Source organism: Mauremys mutica, chromosome 7 (genome assembly GCF_020497125.1).
Source record: "Mauremys mutica isolate MM-2020 ecotype Southern chromosome 7, ASM2049712v1, whole genome shotgun sequence".
Lineage (NCBI taxonomy): Eukaryota > Metazoa > Chordata > Testudines > Geoemydidae > Mauremys > Mauremys mutica.
In genome coordinates, this window is record NC_059078.1 from 6,401,604 (window position 1) to 6,421,401 (window position 19,798).

A 19,798-nucleotide genomic window follows, 5' to 3' on the forward strand; every position below is an offset into this window, starting at 1 on the left:
GCTACATTTTACAAAAAGATTACACAGTTGTAAATTAACTGTCCCAATTACACAAGCTGTTCAGATACCTATTTTTTAATTGAAAGAGATGAGGGTATAAGAGAACGGCAGACTCTGGCACGTGGTACCAGAATGTAGGGGATCCTCTGGTAAGTCATCCTGATTCTTGTATCCTGACCCTGTATGAAAGTGCAGGGTGTTTCCTGCTGACTCACAGTGGCAGGTGCATCTTGTTAACTTCAACCAGATTATAAACAGGAGTTGGAGCCGTGCTCTGAAGAGGGAGTTATGTGCCTTCAAACTGGACATTGGCTTGCATTTTCAACATCTCAAGGAATGCAAAACGATATTGGTTCAAATTAAGTGATAAAAATCCATGATTTCAGGGAAAACTCTAGCCTCAGCCAGGAGAAAGCTTAGGATGCCTTTTATGTTCTATTTTAAATCATTTCTCCGAGGTCCCAGTGATGTATCTATTTTTTGACGCTAATCTTGCAAAGGGATCAGCCCGGGATGAAGGATCTCTCTGCCTGGAGTCCTACAAACTTTGCAAGATCTAGTCTCGGACAGAAGAGGCCAAAATTTCAAAGGGCTCTCACGCAGGCCTCTAAAAACTGAATGAATAGTGTCTTGTCTAAAATTTGTGCAATCACAAGACATCTTATGTTTTGCAAGCATTCAAGTCCATTAGCCACCTGTACAACTACCTCGTTTCCTCAAGTAAAAGTGGTTTGTTCAGTCAAATCCAGGCATTACATGTGAAAAAAACTCAGATGTGAAAAAAATGGAGGTCAACAATTTAGAAGATTGTAACAGCAACTTTAGAGGTGACTTCTGAAACAATCAGGTCCATTCCCTTCCTAAGTAAGATAATACCCCTAAAGCATAGGAGCCTGACTCACAAATAGCTTGAGCGAGAAGGTGATTGATCATAATCTCCAAATTAACTTTAGGATAATAATGCAGACACTCTAAAATGCTCATGGCTAGCACTGTGCCAGTTAAAATGCCATTGTTTTCCTGTTTTGTTTTTTTGTGTATGTGTTAAAGGTCAAGGGACCAAAATTTGTGTGTATATTTTCACAAATGTTTTATTATTTTTGCAAGTTTTAAAGGTAAACTTAAGTGAAATACCTCCTCTTCCAGTCACATACTGGGATGCTTGATTTATTTATGTGCCTTCAAACTGGACATTGGCTTGCATTTTCAACATCTCAAGGAATGCAAAACGATATTGGTTCAAATTAAGTGATAAAAATCCATGATTTCAAATATAATTTCTCTTTAGCAATCATAATGCTAACTAGACAATCAGAATATAACATTCAAAAGTGAAGCAATACATTAACCTTTTAATTCTACCCAAATGAGAAATAATAATGTCCTTTGGAGCCACTTAAAACATACTAACCACAGCATAAGGCAATGGGCCATGCAGAGTACCATTTACTCTGTGCCTGCACAGGAGTGCTAGCTAGCACATGCATTCAAAGAATCTTGGTCTCATTCTGCAACAATGAACATTCAAATCCTTTTGTGCAAAAATGGATGCCCCCTAGTTCTAGTACTTCTGCGATTGTTTGACTCGAGATCATTTGAAAATCATGATGATTCATCTTACGTGTGTGTTCATACTGGTTATCTCTGTGCATTCCCTGTTCTTTATTTTACATTTTGCAATCATACTATTGTTTTTTGGGGAAAAAAATCTATTTACCTAAATTAGAGCAAACACACTAAGTTTTAGTTCACTATTTTCAGTTCCTTACCATCATCTTCACATTCTTCTAGTGGCTTCTGCTGTTTGTTCAGGCACCGTGGGTCTAGCCAAGATGTTGTTTTAGTATTATGGCTGCAAACCAGAAATGGAAATATGACCTTTGTTAATAAACCAAGCTAAAGTACCAGTGACAGAAAAACATGTGCCCCTCTATTATTCAACTGAGCTGAAAACATGTTTTTATTTCAGAAGAAATACAACAACGTTATGTTTTATAAAACAGGCTAGCAAGTCAGGAGACAGAATTGACAGAAAAAAGTATCTGAGATTTTAAAAATAGTCACCACTAGAAGTCAGAAATTCATGTGTAAGGCCACAGGAGTAACTATAGCAGGGACGTGCAAACTTTCATTTACACTCTGGATCACATTTTAATGTGGAGGCCAACTCATGGACTCATCTACCAATGAGAGCTGGCTGGGAAATGAGTTATTTCCTCAGGAAAATTCTCAATTTTTTTTTTTATTTTCATCTACATATTTCTTTGAAATTTGTTGGGTTTTGACAGAAATCATCAATCAGGACAGATATTTCCAATGAAAATGTTCCTATTAACTGGAAAAACTTTTCTATCAAAATCTGTGATGGAAATCGTGACCAGCGCAAATTCCAACTCTTTCTATTCATGAGTCCATGGACCAGTTCCTGACTTCGGTACCAAGGATGAAGATTGTGTGTATGACCTCTTTAAATATACTTTGTAGGGATGTTTTTCTCCTAATTTTGATTTGTGTCTCAGAACAAGGGGTAATATAATCTCTTAAATCTATAAACTAGTCCTGGTGCTTGATGCATTCTTCTGCATAATATCTAATCTGGAGAGACTAGTCTCTTCTAAAACTGAAATTTATCTAGCTTAGCCTTTGGCTCTGCTTAATGGTCCTTACTTCTAATGCCATATCAAAACTAGAAGTGAGCTGCAGCTCACGAAAGCTCATGCTAGAATAAATTTGTTAGTCTTTAAGGTGCCACAAGTACTCCTGTTCTTTTTGCGGATACAGACTAACACAGCTGCTACTCTGAAATCCACATTCAAGGTTCTCAAAGAGGTTTAACAAACTTTAACTAGGCCTCACAACACCCCTTGTGAAGTAAGAAATAATGTAATGAGGACTATGTTCCTTTCAGGACTAACAGCCAACCAGCATGACTCCATGTCTGACTTATTCTTGTGTCTGAGTGCTGTAGTAAAAGGTCCTTGGTTTCACCCATTTCATTAGTCAGCCTTCCCAATGCGGAAGGAACACATTCAATTATTTTGTGCATTTCAGAAAGTTTCTGATGAATTCATTGGTCGTGGTTTGGGTTTCTCAGACTAGCAAATTGAACTCTAGCAAAGCAAGGCAAATCATCAATAATACAGCAGAGAGGCTCCTCCAATGTATAAGAAGTTTGTGGTTTGCTAGGGAAAATGGTGGTGATATGGATGGGTACAGTATTTGTATATTTTTAGCAAGTGTCAGTCTGGTAAGTCATTCCCAATGACAGGAGAACTCCATAAGCCAGGGTTTCTCAAACAGGGGTCGTCGCTTGTGTAGGGAAAGCCCCTGGCGGGCCGGGCCGCTGTGTTGACCTGCCCCGTCCGCAGGTCCGGCCCATCGCAGCTCCCACTGGTCGTGGATCGTTGCTCCGGGCCAATGGGAGCTTCCAGCAGCTTGCAGCGATCCGCGGCCAGTGGAAGCCGCGATCGGCTGGACCTGCGGACGGGGCAGGTAAACACACCAGCCCGGCCCACCAGGGGCTTTCCCTGCACAAGTGGCGACCCCTGTTTGAGAAACCCTGCCATAAGCTCGTTAGCTTAAGCATACGACATTTATCTAAGCCTCCTCCATCGGATAAACTCATGAGAACAAACTTTTGTGCTATTTGCAATATTCCCTGGTTTTGTTTGGACAGGGCATATTATAAAAGCAGCCTTGCACATGGAATTTCTGCTCCTGACCCTGTAAGCAGCGAGGTGTATAAAATCATTGGGCGGGATTTGTTTTCTTTTTCTAAAGTTACACTGAAACTCAGTTGAACTGCAGGCAATAGCTGAGATCATTATTATTTGTTATGAACTGACTCACACCCATCCTCTCTCTTCTCCCTGCTTTATGGCATAACTTGCAACAGCATTAAAGAATCAAGTATGCACATAGAAGTAAGGACAGATCCAGAAGTAAGTTACAGTGGACACGTACATGATTTTAATAACAAACATCCTTCTCCTACCTAGTTTTTGTCAAAAAAGGGCTAAGAAGTTTTTAAAGACCATTTGGAAATTCAGGGCTTTCGCTCATTAGAAGACTGCATAAACATGTAATAAATCACTCTGCCTCCAAAAAGTGTTTCAAAGAATGAAGGTAGTAGCACAAAATCACCATTCGGATACAACTGAGGGCAGAGCACCATGTGTAGTATAATGAACATGCCTCGGTTCAAACTGAAACACAAATAGGATGACTACGGCTATATCCTCAGAGTACTGGGCCTTCTGGTACTTCTAGGAATGACCTGGGCCTATCCCAGAGGCATGACCTCACCCCCACTAGCATAATCCTGCACACACAGTGTATGCGAGGCCATGCTGCACAGAGGACGCCATTTTGAAGTGCCTGCCAGTCTGCCCCTGCCGGTGGCGTGACCTCCTAAGAATCTCTCCCAAAGGACACGATCGCTTCAGTTCTAGACATTAGAGGATCACAGTCACTCCACCAGCAAATAATGTAGCATAACTCCTTTAAATCAAAGTCAGTTTGGCAGTTATCTTACCCATAGAAAATAGTTGGGGTTTTTAACATGTCAAAGCGGAGGTTCTGGTCTAAGTACTATATAAAGGAAAAGCCAGCTTTGTCTCTGGATGCACTGTATTTGGTCTGTAGATAGAGGGCCTCAGTTTCCATTACTACAGTATACTAACCTTCAGAACCAAATTTGAATTCCTTGCCCCATACCCATAAAGACAGATAAGGGATTTGTTTAACTTCTTGTTTTCAGGCCACAAACACTATTTGCACTCTTCTGATGACTAGCTAACTCTGTCGGCGGAATCTCTTGTATTAGCCGGTCTTGTTTTAGCAGCTGCTCAAGTCTTAATAAGTCTCTTTAAGTACAATTAGAGACTATTATTTATTATATGAAAAAAAATCAATATTACGATCACCTTAAAGAGGCTGACACTACAAAGCTGTCAAGCAAAAACTATCCACAACGCTATGTCTTCCGGGCTCTTCCAAATACTGTGTGCCAAATTCTGCTCTGAGTTATGCTCTGTGCAAGCCCACTGGAGCATGTCAGCATCCAATTTGGACCCTTCTCTTTAATGAGAACAGCAGTGAACCAAGTTAGCTCCCTGGCTCTGCTACTGACTGAGCAAGGGGTTGGAGGAATTTTTCCGACCATTCTGATGTACACAGGCAGGCTCTGAAAGTGAGTTCTTAACGCTTTTCAGTTAGGAGCTTTCATCCCAAACTAGAAAACTAACCAATATTTTTAACTGCCTGTGGCTCTTGTAAATATTTTTGTAAAAAACTACAGTTGCTCCGCAAATTTATTGGATCTACAACACCTCTGAACTCTGGAAGAGTTTGGCTGCTTGGTCCACTCAGGAAATGCCCAAGCAGGAGCATTGCAATGATGTCTTGCAACTGGTCAAGATCTTTTAGTTCTTAAAAGCAACTGTAGACATTAAATTCACATGGTTTGTATATACATTTACAGACAGAGACTACACACACACACACACACACACACACACACACACACACACAGAAGACAACAAAATATGAGCTTTACTCTATAAAATAGACTTCTCCATTCTCAGTATAGGCCATCTCCCAGTTTTCAGGTAGAGGACCTAGGTTTTCCTCTGCAGAAGGAGGTAGGTATTGAGGGAGCTTCTGAGATGGTTCCGTGGTGGGAACGGCGGTGATGCTATTATTCACAGGAGGTGGCGCTGTTTCTCTTATACTATGTATATTGTGCTCGTCTTGGTCACCAGAATCTGCTGCAGAATCACAAAAAGGATTATTGGTAATCACACTCAAATATTTGTACCACTTTTTCTTCCTTGTTCATTTGTTTGCGTCCATACCCGCACTGGTATTGGTTCCAAAGACTCACCTTACCTTTCAAAGCACAGGACTTGGGAGACGGATAGTGAGTTTTCCTGTAGCTATTCCCTCTGAAGCCCTAATCCTGCAAACTGGAGCCTGCTGAAGTAACTGAGTTCAGTGGGGCTCTGAAAGGGTGCAGGGCCCCACCCACAAAGAACTGCTTATGGGATCGGGGCCCAAGAGAATAAGATATCCTTTCAGCAGAAAGATTGATTGGGAGAGTTTCAGAATTGCCTAAGGTACCTTGGAGCACAAGCGCCACAGAAAGTCAATGATGTGGTGATGTTCTTTCATATTAAACAATTTCATACTGAGCAATTACAATAATTCATTTCAATGTTTTATAATCGAGTCATGAGATCCTGCTTTAAGTGGCAGCTTGCAACACTCTGTTCTGCCCCATCCATGGGGTTTTACAAGGCTGTTCATCTCCAGAGCTTTTAAGTGCCTTCCAGGTAAAATCCATAGCAATAGTACAGTCCCTAATGACAGCGGCATGGTTCTCCTCTCTCTCGAGGAAAAATCTCTGCTTGCAGTATTTGGGGGGCAGGGGAGGGGGTTATTGGATCCTTGCAGACCCTAACCCGCCCTCCAAAATGGCAATGGTGTATGGTCTCTGCAGCAACTCCTCACATCCTAAACCCTTAGGAGCTGCTCCACACAAACTGGACCTCTGCTCCTAATTACATTACAGAGACTCTAGTTACATAGCTATGTTGGCATAGCTCAATAGCGTAGGCTTGGTCTGCACCCACAGAAGGGGTTTTCCTGTGAGTGTACGAACACTAACTCCCTGAGCAAGGCTACGTCTACACATAAGCAATAGAGTGGCACAGCTGCAGCTACGCCGCTGTAGTGGAGACACTTCCTGTAGTGACTACCGTCACTGCAGTAAATTACCCTCTCAAAGAGGCAGTAGCTAGGCCAGCGGAAGAATTGCTCTGTCATCTTAGCTGTGTCTACGGTGGTGCAAACATTTTAACAGCTCTGAGTGATACAGCTTGGTCAGCCTAAATTTTAGGTGTAGACCAGGCCTAAGTTAGCCATGTCAAGGGAACTCTTCTGTTGGCACCTCCACTTGGAGCTTAGGTCAGCAGAAGTTTTTTCACACCCCGACTGACATAGCTATACTAAGATAACTTTACAGCGTAAACCAGACCTTAGTTTAGAGATGTTATAAACACTGCTGTGGCTGGAGGCTGGTCTACACTAGAAAAGTAGCTCGACCCAGCTATGTCATGCTCGGGGGGGCAGGGGGTGAAAAATCCACACCCCTGAATGACAAAGTTAAGCTGACCTACGTCCCCATGTAGACAGGGCTAGGTCAACCGTTGACCTAGTTACTGCCTCTCGGGAAGCTGGATTTACTACAGCGACAGGAGAACCCCTCCTGTTGTTGTAGTGAGTGTCTATACCAGTAGTTCTCAACCTATTTACCACAGTAGGCTGCATATGCATCTCTGTGTGTGTTATGTGGCCGCATGGAAACAATATATATACTACCTGTATAGCCCCGAGGATGTCACATGGGCTGCAGCTGTGTGCTGATTGGTCCATAAGCAGCCTGCGGGGTGAGAACCACCGGTCTATACCGAAGCACTACAGTGGTGCAGCAGCAGCCCTGAAGCTGTGCCGCTATAGGCTGCGAAGTGTCGACATAGCTTAGTAAAGGGAGCAGAGCTGTCCCTAGGGGGATGCGGGGCCCAGGACAGAAGTGACATCATTTCTGGGACCGACAACGCCAGGGGCGGGTAGAGGAGGCCAGTGGAGGTGGTGCCTCCCCAAATAGCCAGGCGCGGCCCCGACAACAATGCTCCCCCCTCCTGGGCCCTGCTTTGGCAGGGCTGCTGGGCTCCAGGGGGCTGGGGCCATGCCGCCCACCTTCCTGGGGCTGGGTGCACTCTCCCACGGGTGGAAGGGGCAGGGCTGGGGGTAGCCTCCCCCAGGGAGCGGTTCACCTGCCACCCATGCAGCACTGGCCAATCGTGCCAACCCACGGGGCCCCCAAAGTGCGGGGCCTGGAGCAATTGCCCCGATTCACCGTCCCCTAGGGACAACTCCGCAAGGGAGCTTTGCTTCTTGAAGGGAGGTGGAAATCCACAACCGTCTTCCAAAACCAGAGCTACTGGACACTTAAAAACCCAAGTCCTTGCCATGGTGGACCCCTGCCTGCTGTTTCTGTGAACGTGAAAGGCACTGATATAACATTTTCTAAACCAGGAAAATAAAACTATGACCAAGATTAGTTCAACGCCCTCACTGTCTGCTTCCTGCATTAGCTCCTTCAAATATTTTAAAATAGAGTTTGGCAAGATTAAGAAACTAAAATATGATTCATCCCCCTCCAGATCATTAGTGTAAACATGCCAAAGCTTGAAAACACAAGTCTAAGACAGACCCTCTGCAGAACAGGGAAATTTTAATATGGTTAGCAGAATTATCCCTGGCATGAAATAAGCATGAAAAAGTCTTTTGACCTGGGTGGGCCAATGCTCGTCTATCCAGATTTTGTGCTCATTTGGTGGAGACAAGGGGCCCAAGTCTGATCTCACGATGACAGATTATTTGTATCTTTCATTAATTCGCAGAGTAGAAAACACTAGTCAGAGGGAATTATAGTGAATATATATCTCCTGTCTCCGTAAAAGGCAAAACAGTGTGTTAGTTTCATAGTTAAACTGTTCTAGTCAGGGCCAGTTCCCATTAGAAAGGAGATTAATTAGATCTCAGAATGGCCTTTTCCCAACAAGAAGTCTTGTTATGGTGGGATGGGGTGGGAGTTGTAATGTCACGAGATGTGAGGATTTATATTCAGCAGTAGGGAGTTTTGCAAAAGGGGTGCGGAGCTGGGATAAGGGTTCCAAACCGCAGGGAGCTTTACCTTCAAAAGGATAGCTCAGTGGTTTGAGCACTGGCTACTAAACTCAGGGTTATGAGTTCAATCCTTGAGGGGACCATTTGGGGATTGGTCCTGCTTTGAGCAAAGGGTTGGACTAGATCAGGGGTTCTCAAACTGGGGGGTCACGTGGTTATTACATGGGGGGCTCGCGAGCTGTCAGCCTCCACCCCAAAGCTCGCCTTCCCTCCAGCATTTATAAAGGTGTTAAATATATAAAAGAGTGTTTTTAATGTATAAGGGGGGGGGGGTGTTGCACTCAGAGGGTTGGTATGTGAAAGGGATCAGCAGTACAGAAGTCTGAGAACTCCTGGATTAGATGACCTCTTGAGGTCCCCCTGATATTCTATGTTCTATGAACTTTTGGGGGTGGTAAGAAGCAAACATGGAACAAACAATCCTGAAAAATATCTGGGAGCTTCACCTGGGAGGAGTAGGGAAGAGGAGGTGCCTCGTAAAAGGAGGAGCCAGACATATCAAAGGGACTTAATGGGCTGGGAAAGAGACTCAGAGAATCAACAGGACTAAGGAAAAAAACAGATACAAGAGGATGCACCTCTGAGACACTGCCTGGCTAACAGGCTGAGAAGTTGACCAAGGAGATCAGAGAGAACAGATGCTTTTCCGAAGAAAGCCATTATAGAGTCATAGATTCTAAGATCGGGTCTATACTACAGACTTACATTGCTATAACTATGTCGCTCAGGGGTGTGAAAAATCCATGCCCCTGAGTGATGTAATTACACTGACCCAACCCTCAGTGTAGCAGGAGAAATTTTCCCCGTCAACATAGTTACGGCCAGATTAACTATGCTGATAGGAGAGCTCTCTCCCATCAGCAAAGAGCATCTTCACTGACACACTATAGCGGTGCAGCAGAACCAATGCAGTGTTTTAAGTGTAGCTTTGCCCTTTGACCAGAAGGGACCATTGTGAGCATCTAGTCTAATCCCCTACATAACATGGGCCATAGAACTCCCCTGACAGGCCATAAAACTCCTGTCCATTACAAGGAAGCCTGTGTACCTAGCCGGACGAGTCTGTCAAATGCCAAGCCTGATGTACTGTAAGCTCCTTGGGGTCTTTTTGTTCTGTGTTAAATGATTCAGCACCCCCACTATAAAAATTGTTCCAGCACCCCTGCGTCACTGGGGCTCCCAGATGTTACTGACATATAAATAATAATAGTTATTAATTGCGAATATCACTTGTTTTGTTAATCTGAACTTTCTTCCCTGTTTTTAATTAATCTTGTGTTTAATAGTCATAGACAGTTGATTTGGGGAATATTTCATGCAAACCAGGCCCAAGAGAAAGCCCCTTTAGTGGAGAGAGAATTAAGGGAAAGGAATGTCTGGAGACTTCTGCCACATTTTAGGATTCTTGGTCAAGGAGGGCATGGATCAAAGAATCCTCCTCCATAAGGCTTGCTCTTTCCAGGGCTGTAGTCTGCCCCAGTACTATTGTTCCTGTTCATTTGCTCTAGTGCCCACTACATGTGCTTTCCAAACACTTAAGAAGGATGGCCCCTGCTCCAAGAAGCTCACAAGTAGACACAGGACAAGAGAATAACAACTGGCAATTTCAATACAATGTATGTACAAATGCACAGGAAATGTCTACGGGCCGGAGTGGAGGATGGGTCTGAAACGCCTTTCACACAGGTTTAACTCCAGTGACTTCAACCAAGTGACTCATGATGTGCAGTGGTGAGAGTGGGATCAGGACCCAATCCAACAACACGGATAGAGTGAAAACAGCAGCAAAACCTCCTGTTCTATGTGTCAATGCTACAATTTCTGATTATGCTGACAGCTACTTTCTTTGGATGCTCTTAAAAACAAAAAGAAAACAATGAAAAGAAAGTGCAGCAGCATTTATAAACCCTCAGTTAACTTCTGTGTTTCTGAAAGAAGAGCAACTGTAAAGATCTCAGTTGGCTTCTCTGTTTCTGATCTATTCCAGTAATGCTGTGGGTGCTGACTAAGCTTTAAAATGCAACATTAGGCTGAATAAAGATCAAGGAAAGAATGGTCATAGGCATCTCTCCAGTGACTACCTCTTGCTATCTCATACAGAAAGTGGCATGTTCTCCCATAGATATCTATCTGCAAGTGCAAATGTTTCAGCAGACCCAACAACCAGGCTTCTACACATGGAAGGAACTTGCAGTGGTAAATAGAATGTGCTGCACTGGCAGAAGGACTTACATACTTTTGAAAATCTGGTCCCTAAGTGCTAACACCAATGAGAGTTAGGTCCACAGCTTTTGAAAATCCTACCACGAACATGGTTCATTACCTAAGTAACTTTGAAAATCTGGCCATTAGAGCCAGATCTTCAGCTGGTGGAAATCAACAGCACAGCTCCTCTGAAATAACAGGCTCTAGGACAATTGACACCAACTGAGAATCTTGCCCATAGTTTGGAAAGAAACTAGGTGGTGGTGTTGATTAAGCAGAGGAATGTGAGCCAAGGGCTTCTGAGTTCTAGTCGGCTATTTCACCAACCTGCTACATAATCCTGTGCCAATCATTTCAGGCCTGATTTTCAGATATACTGAGCGCTTGCACTGCACATGGAGCGCAACCATCTCTGAAATGAGGCAACTGACTTCTCTCTGCTTCAAGTTTCCTGGTTGTGAAAATGGGAATAACCCCATTCACTGCTTCCACGCCTCACAAGAGCATTGTGAGGAGTAATTAACACGTGAACAGTGGCTGAAGAGGTATGAAGCCCTATATAAATCACAAGGACGCTACTTGAAAGTTCTGGGCTACCAAGATACCGGACCAGGGTTTAAATGCTAAGGGTTTGAGCCAGTTCCCATTGACCTCAGTGGAATCTAGACAGAGTCATTTAGTCTCTTGCTCTGAGCCTGCCAGCAGCGAGCAGCGGGGTGGTCAGCCTCTGGTAGGGGACAGCTTTCGCACAATGCTCCTGGTTCTCTTGGCCAGAGGGGCAGCACCATAGTTTCATGCAGTTTAAGGCTACAAGGGACTGTTATATCATGTAGTCTGACCTCCTGCATTTCACAAGCCACCAAATTTCACGCAAATACCCTCATGTTGAGCCCAGTGACTTCAGTAAAATTAATGGATTTTAGTCCTCGGGAGAGACTAAACTCTTGGGTGCCACAGGCAGAGGACTGGAGACCCTGGGGTGCTGGCGACTAGAGGGAATCGATAAGGTGAGATATGCCTAGGCGATCCATGCCCCGCCTGCAGAGAAAGGCAGAACAAAACCAGAGTCCCTGCCAATCTCACTTGGGGCAAAATTCCTTCCTGACCCTAAATCTGGTGATCAGCTAGGCCCTGAGCATGTGAGCAAGACACATCTGCCAGACATCTCAAACAGAGGATTATCTGTACCATCTCAGAGCACTGGTCCACCCCAACCAGTATCCCATCTCCAGCTGTGGCTGATCTTTGATGCTTCAGATGCTTTCACATCTCATTGCCCCTTTGCGGGCCAGCCCCAGCCTGCTGGAGGATGTACCACAGGGAACAGAAGAAGGAGTAAACTGTAAACTTGAGGAGCCCTTGGTGTAGGTAAGAAATATGTGGCCAACAATTAAAAGAAAAAAAGTGAAGAGGGAACAATTTGTTTCAAACGTATGCAACTTGCTCCACAGAGCCCAGGTTACAATGGTTAGAAGTGTCAGTGGTAACGAACACTGCCTTGACTTTTTCCAGCCTGGCTGAAAATCAAGCGAAAACGGCAGAGGGAAAAGTCACAGGTGGAAGTGAAGATCTACGCAGATTTGGCTTCCTAAACGTTGTTCAAAATATTTCAAGAGGACAAAGAGTTTCAGATTTTCATTAAAACGTTTGCAACAGCAGCTGCTTTTTATAGTCCACAGGAAAAGGTTCCGAATGTTTACATGCTCTCCAATACTACATCACGTCTTTTTACGAACCAGCTTCAACCTCTCCAAGAGCAAAATGACTAGTGTGATGCTTATAAGGATTTAAAATCATTTCTTTTACTTTCCACTAGGTGCTGTCCAATCATTCTGAACACACACTCCTGTCAGGTGGGCTCCAGCTCGTTTGGAATTGATGGAGTCATCTAGATCTACCCTAATGCAATTGAGAGTAAAATCTGGCCCACTGAATTCAGGAGACACTATTTAAAGGAACATGAATGTACCTCAAATGACAAATGTGCCCCATCCTGTACAATAGCGGAGAAATTCTCAATTATTCTACACAGCAAGAGATGTCTACTCAGAAATCCAAGCTACTTCCCATTTCAGAGGCATCTATGATTATGTAAGACTGTAAAACAAAGTGACTACATGAGGTTCTGAAGAAAATACACAACTTCTCTCTGTGCTGTTTAATCGGACTCTGACCGTCATTAACATAAGATATCAAAAGAGAAAAGATTCAATGAATTTTCTTAGAATTCTCTAATCTATCTTCATTTTATGTGGCCTTCACAGATAAAGTCTATGAGTCTATGGCATAATTCTACACTGAACTCTCAAAAAAGAAATACTTTATGTTAACCATAACGCTCCTTCATTTAGCAAATTAGCTATGTTGAGTATAGTGATAGGTTAAGTGGGGGGACGGAACGGAATCAAGGGCTATATAATTTTGTATGGGAAACAGATACACATCTAGGTTATTCCATGTCATTTTTAAACTATTCTGTGAGCTAGGGGAAATGTGTTGTTAAGAGAAGCCAGTAGAAATACTTCTAACCCAGATTACAATGTGGTTCAATCCAGAACGGGCAGCATTGGAGGGCTCCTATTGAGAGGCAGGGGGAAATGCAACGCGTCCTATAATATGGACAAGAATATTTTTTGCTTTACCTGTAAAGCTACTGTTCATTTCAGGGACGTCATCCTCATCCTCATTCTCCGTATGCACTATGCCAGCATTTTGCATATCATTATAAGACTTGGTTCGTTTTGGAGTCGACTGCTTGAAGTTGGACTGAAGGTTTTGCAAAGCATCAGTGGTAATCACTTTCCCACTGACGGGTTGGCTGGGAGGCTTGGGTGTTCCATAATAGTTACCTAGGCAATAGAAACACATTTGCATGTTCAAAAAAATAGATTTTAAGCAGCAAGATTTTTTTATTCTTCTTCTTATTCCAGCAAAACCTCTTTCTCCCCGCAAAAGACAAAAAAAAAAAGGTTCTTGTTTTTCAAACTATATTTCACTTCTAGAATAGACTAGGAAGATTTATTTCCTTTTAATTTATTCATGTTGAATTTAAAAGTAGAAGCGAGGGTTGCATTGTTTAGGTGCACCGAGCGTACAAGGACTAAAACAAAGGCAGCTGTGGTGAATAGCAAAACTTCATCTCATTACATTTGAATTTCAATTAGTGGCCTTTTTATATGTATGCACCACACAATGCTGTGTCAGATTTAGAGTGAGCCCTGCAGAAAATAAAAAATTCATTACTGCTATCACCAGATAAGTGATGAAAAGCTGGGATGACCTGCTTTAATAGAAGAGTTCTTTTGGGTGGCTGTTGCATTTTTGAAAAGTAATCTCTCTCTAAAGGAACACTTTGTCAAAGGAAAACACCAAGTGCCACCTGCTTTCTTCAAAGAGAAACTTCAGCTGTTGGGGTCTGTTAGGGTAGAAGTGAACTAGCCAAATCTTTAAAGCAAGACTCTTAGGGGCAAATATCACCCTTGCCTTGCTTATACCCACATGCAGCTCCCAGGGACAATTTTGATCCTTTCGGTAAAATCCCATTTTATGGCAGGCTCATTCTAGCCTGGATAGCAATCTTCACAATTAAATATTTCAGCATTTCCATTCTACTTCACTTTGCAGTAGCACTTATGAACCCCCGTCATTTAGACCCCATTGCGCTAGCCGCTGTATGAACACAGAGCAAAAAGACAGTCCCAAAGAATCTATGATATAAGTAAGTTTGTGATATTCAGAATACAGTTTATATTACTTGTGATTATAAGCAAACAAATCTATATTTAAAATATCAGTTATCCATACCAGTTTCAACAATTCTTACATATTTTAATTTCTGCCCTTGGGCCACAGAAATGGACTTAAAATATTGTCCATTTAAATACAGCCTTTTATTCTCAGGGATCCCAAAGCAGTTTCAAAAATACATTTCTACCTCTCCACCCCCATGTTTATATATGCACATGATTTATATCAGCCATAATTCTTTTCAAAATTCTACTCTGAAAACACACAGGTAAATTTGATTACATTATGCTTTATATCTTCAGCTAACTAGATTACATGTAAAGAAATAACAAGAGAATGATTTGGCATAAAAGTTTTATCAGAATCCAAACCTTGCTGATAAAACCTTTTTAGTGCACCATACCATTCTATATACTGTATATTCTCTCCCTCTAATACATGGAGACATTCAGAGTACACAATGTGTGTGTGTATATACATATACACAGAAAATGCAGATTATCCCAAATAAATACACATGAAACCTGAATACCACACCAAACCATCATGTACTGTATATATGCCATATATATTACAAACAAACACACAAACGCCTGCCTATAGGAGAATGTGTTGTACGTGTTTAAAATTAATGAGTTACACACAGATGTAGACAAACCCGCTGTACGCACAGCTAAAAAGCAGTAATCCCTAGGTTTGCAGTAGAACAGGCAGTTATTTTACAACGCCCAGTTACAGCTCACTAGAGCTTGATGTGGAAATCACATACATTATGAATTTTAATTCATAAAACATAACATTTATCTGAACGGTCATTTGAGTGGTTGAATCAATCTTCTCCTTTCAAGCTTCTACTTTAGTCCATCCCTGAAGCTCTATTTCCATTGGCCTTCGGAGTGAATTAAGACAGGAATCATGCCCGAGCAGTCGGAGGGTTGTGTGCAGGAAGGAGAGTGAAAAACCAGGCAAACACCTGTGGGCCCTGTGACGGGCATGGGGATAGACTGGGGCAACAGGGAGTGAGAAAGAGTCCAACCAGGAGAAAGGATCAGCTGAGTTCATCGGGGAGGGCCTGCGAAAGGAAGGCTAGCTTCTGCTGCTAAGCAAATCCCAGTTTGCCTTCCCGGCTTACCCCGCACAAAGATCTTACCCATCGCACTGCCGTCTGAGAGTACAAGGACTAGGATTCAAAATTCACGGTTTCTGGAAATCAGAGGGACTCCCTTCTCAGAGCATTTAGCGATGTAGAAACGCTATGAGCTTCATTCTTGGTAAGCACCATTCAAGTGTCTATAAAGGATCAAGGAGTCAACTCCGTAGAGCAGTGCAATGTTCAGCATTACCTTTCTGTTTTATTCTTCATTTCAGAATCTTAAATGTACACAGATGCATAATTTATAGGGAGAAGGAAATGACTTCCTCTGGAAAGAGCCCCTAATGGGGATGTCGAATCTTACAGCAGGTGCAGTCTCTGCTAGAGAAATGATTCTTACGTTCTATCTGCTGCAAGAATATTTTATGGAGGAGGAGGAGGAGTAATGTGAGAGAAAAAGGAGGGGGAACATAAAAGAGGTAGGAAGAGAAGATAATCTATCCTACTCTATTCTGTACTTCTCCAGAGATTCAATATTATTTGGTTATTTCTTTTTTATGCTCTGTGTACTTTACAAGGATACTAACAGGTGATTACAAAGATCAACGAATGTATAAAATACATCGGTAGCAATTCAGCTTCTATGTGTGGCACTGAACACAGATACTTTGTCCAGCATTTATTTCAGAGATTTTGTAAGCGGTTAGACCTACAAATATGTAACACATATAAAGTTTTAGACAAAGGGAATATAGGTGTGTAATGGGGACAGAATTTTGATAATCTTGGTAAGTATGTAACACAGATGTGCTGAAGAGGTCTCTTGGGGACCCCTTTGTTAAAATTCCACCACCAAATTCAAGGAAAGGCTAGGATGATTTCTCCCTGCCTCTGATGAGTTCATCCCCCTCTCATCTCTTCCAGTAATAATTTAGACCAATGGTTCTCAACCTGCGGCCCAACCAGCACACAGGTGCAGCCCATGTGACATCCTCAGGGCCAGACAGGTAGTGTGTATATATATGGTTTGGATGCGGCCACATAACACAGAGAGCTGCTTGTGTGGCTCACAATGGTAATTAGATTGAGAACCACTGGATTTAGAGAGAGTGCTCATAAAAATATGAGTAGTGGCAATCACTTTCTAAAAAATATCAGGCAAAAATGTCTCAAGTTTGACAACCGAAGTCACTAGTCACTTGGTCAGTATTTTTTTAATTATTTTTTGCTTTTGGAATATATCATATTGAATCAACACATTTGTTTTTTCCCCCAAGGGAGAATATCCCCAAACTTCCCTAAAAACATCTTTAATTCCCCTCTTACTTCCAATTACCCAAATTACTCATCTACTCATATTTTTCAAGCTATACGTTTCAATGTCCGCACAGTAGAACCTCAGAGTTCCAAACACCAGATTTACGAATTGACCAGCCAACCACACACCTCATCTGGAACTAGAAGTACACAGTCAGGCAGCAACGGAGTCGCCCCTCCTCCCCCAAATAAAAAAATCAGCAAATACAGTACAGCACTGTATTAAACACAAACTACTAAAAAAAAAGGTATAGCAGCATTTTTCTTCTTCATAGTAAAGTTTCAAAGCTGTATTAAGTCCATGTTCAGTTGTAAACTTGAAAGAACCACCATAATATCTTGTTCAGAAGTACGAACATTTCAGAGTCACGAACAACCTGCATTACGGGAGGTGTTTGTAATTGTGAGGTTCATATGTATTTCAGTGTGGCAATATATTTAGACTGTCTGTTTAACTTAAAATGGGTGGTCCTTGGGGTAGGAACTGATTCCTTTTTTGTGTTTTGCCAGGGCACCTTGAAGATAAAAAACTCATCAGGAATAAAAATCTCAAACTGTGGAAATGCCATACCACAGCCTGGCTCCCAGGACATCAACTGGAGATGACTAGACTCAATGGAAATGTTCTTGTGCGTCTAAAATTCGTGTTCGCTGCATTCAAATGAGTATATTTCTCTATGCTGCTCAGTTCATTTGGAAGGTGCTGCAACAGAGCACTGGGCGTTTGGAGCATGAATGGGCTCCAGGGCTCCTGGTACAGCCTTTGGCGCTTTAATAATGGATGCTGTAACTAAAACTCACGTTTGCTCCCACACATGTACTCCACAGGAAATGGCATCTAGAGCTTCCAGACTTGTGGGTACAGAAGCAGACGGGGAGACGTGCAGTCAATGAAAGGGTTCTCTCTGCACCATTAGGCAGGAAGGCTGAGAGGAAGACACCAGCTGATTTGTGGGGGCAGGAAGCTATTTTGTGGCATCTGCCAGGTTTTCCCTTTTCAAACAAAACCAGCAACATTTGGTATAATTGTCATCTCCTGAAAGTGTGTAAATGTTGAAGCTGGGCTGCCACCATTTAACTTCCAACACAATCAAGCAACAACCCAAAACAAACATTGCCTTTTGTCACTGACTGTAATTAGCAGCAGTTTGGCCTTGATTTTGACCAATGCAAAAAACCAACATGTCAATACTGAATGTAGCTCTCTCATATCTGCTCACAGGTCTCACATTTCTTAAAAAAAATATTTGAATCTATATCAAGTACTTTCTCTGATCCTCTGAGATTCCTCTTTTTAAAATTCTTCTTACTGTGTATATTTTTCAGAGCTGGTTGAATAGTTTTTAAAATATCCCTCATTTCATGATCAAACTTTAAAATACTCCTGTTTGGTTTGCTGTTCTTTGGATGAAAAGTCGCATCGCTTCCTATTAATGAGTATTTGGACTACCATAAGGAAGTCAGTCTTGAAAGCCTGAAAAAGCTTAGTACAAATGATCATCCATTCAGAAATTTCTATTGGAATTTTGAGTATTTGCTATTTGTTGTTTTTTTCAACTTCTATATCAATTATTTCAGTCAACCAACACCACCCTCTGTCTTAGCAACCCAGCCACACACCATGAATAACAAACAGTGAACAGTCAAAGCAAAGAGTTTATGAACCACCCATAAGCTGGAAATTATTTGTTTCACGTATCCTGCTAATAAACGTGAAGAATGTATACTTGAAAAGGCAACTTAGCATTGGTCTGTGAGAAATTTATGAACCAAAAGGGGCTAAATTCATAACAAATATAATTAGTACTGAATCGTTCACTCGGCTCTAATTATTAACAACATCTTACCTTTACAGCACACAACACCCATTATCCCAGAGGATCCTAAAGCATTTTACAAATAACATACAGTAGTGATGGCCCGACTTTCAGAGGTGCTGTGCTCCTACAGAAATCATTAGGAGATCTGCAGTGCCCCTGGCACCTCTGAAAATTATGTCTGTAGTTCTGAATTCACTGACTCCTATAGCAAAGCATAATTTTGCAATGATAACAGAAAAGCCTTCTCTTTGCACTGAGGAGCTAACACTTCAGAGGACACATACTATCTTCAAAGCTCCAATATTGTGCTTTGACAATGTTTCTACTAATGGCTTATGTCTTAAAAAGCAGTCTCTGTTGCATTCTATATTAATTCAAAATGGCATTCTGAGGAAGAAATTAGATAAATACAAAAATTAAGCAAGGTCTTGACATGCAGAATCAAAATGTAATTATTAATGTAATTTGTTTTTTGAGCCGTGCCTCTTTTGTCCGCTCTCCAGAAAATGATTGACCCTTAAATTTTACTAAAAGTGCCTCTGTTCATCTAATCCAATGAGAGTGCTTGTGTCTGATTAGCACGAGACGAATTGATTCCTGGAAGTGGAGATAGGGTTACAGTGTTTTAGCTGTTCACTTCCCAGACTGTATTTGGCTACGGATTTCTACTTTTAGATGTCAGATCTGGCTGCTGTCTGCAGGAATCACCTAACTGCAACCCACATTGATTAGCAATTGCCTTGAGGAAACTCAGAGTATCCAGGCAACCAAGAGGCGGCCAGGGATGTAGCATCTGGAACGGGAAGCAAAGCACAGCATGGTTTTGCAGTCGGCAATGAAAGAGAGCACTGAGAAATTAAATTAC

At 42.2% G+C, this 19,798-nt stretch overlaps 1 protein-coding gene across 36 annotated transcripts in view; it reads right to left on the reverse strand.

The window, feature by feature from the left end:
• MAGI1 (membrane associated guanylate kinase, WW and PDZ domain containing 1) overlaps positions 1 to 19,798 on the reverse strand; it is a 495,477-nt gene that overhangs the window by 86,552 nt on the left and 389,127 nt on the right. For 33 of the 36 annotated variants that reach the window (XM_045023746.1, XM_045023727.1, XM_045023720.1 and 30 more), the window contains 3 exons: positions 13,599 to 13,805; positions 5,558 to 5,768; positions 1,770 to 1,852 (listed from right to left, as the gene is read on the reverse strand). In XM_045023746.1, the coding sequence (XP_044879681.1) occupies positions 1,770 to 1,852; positions 5,558 to 5,768; positions 13,599 to 13,805 (501 nt within the window). The remainder of the gene's footprint in view (positions 1 to 1,769; positions 1,853 to 5,557; positions 5,769 to 13,598; positions 13,806 to 19,798) is intronic. The other 3 variants (XM_045023728.1, XM_045023723.1, XM_045023748.1) reach the window with 1 other exon arrangement.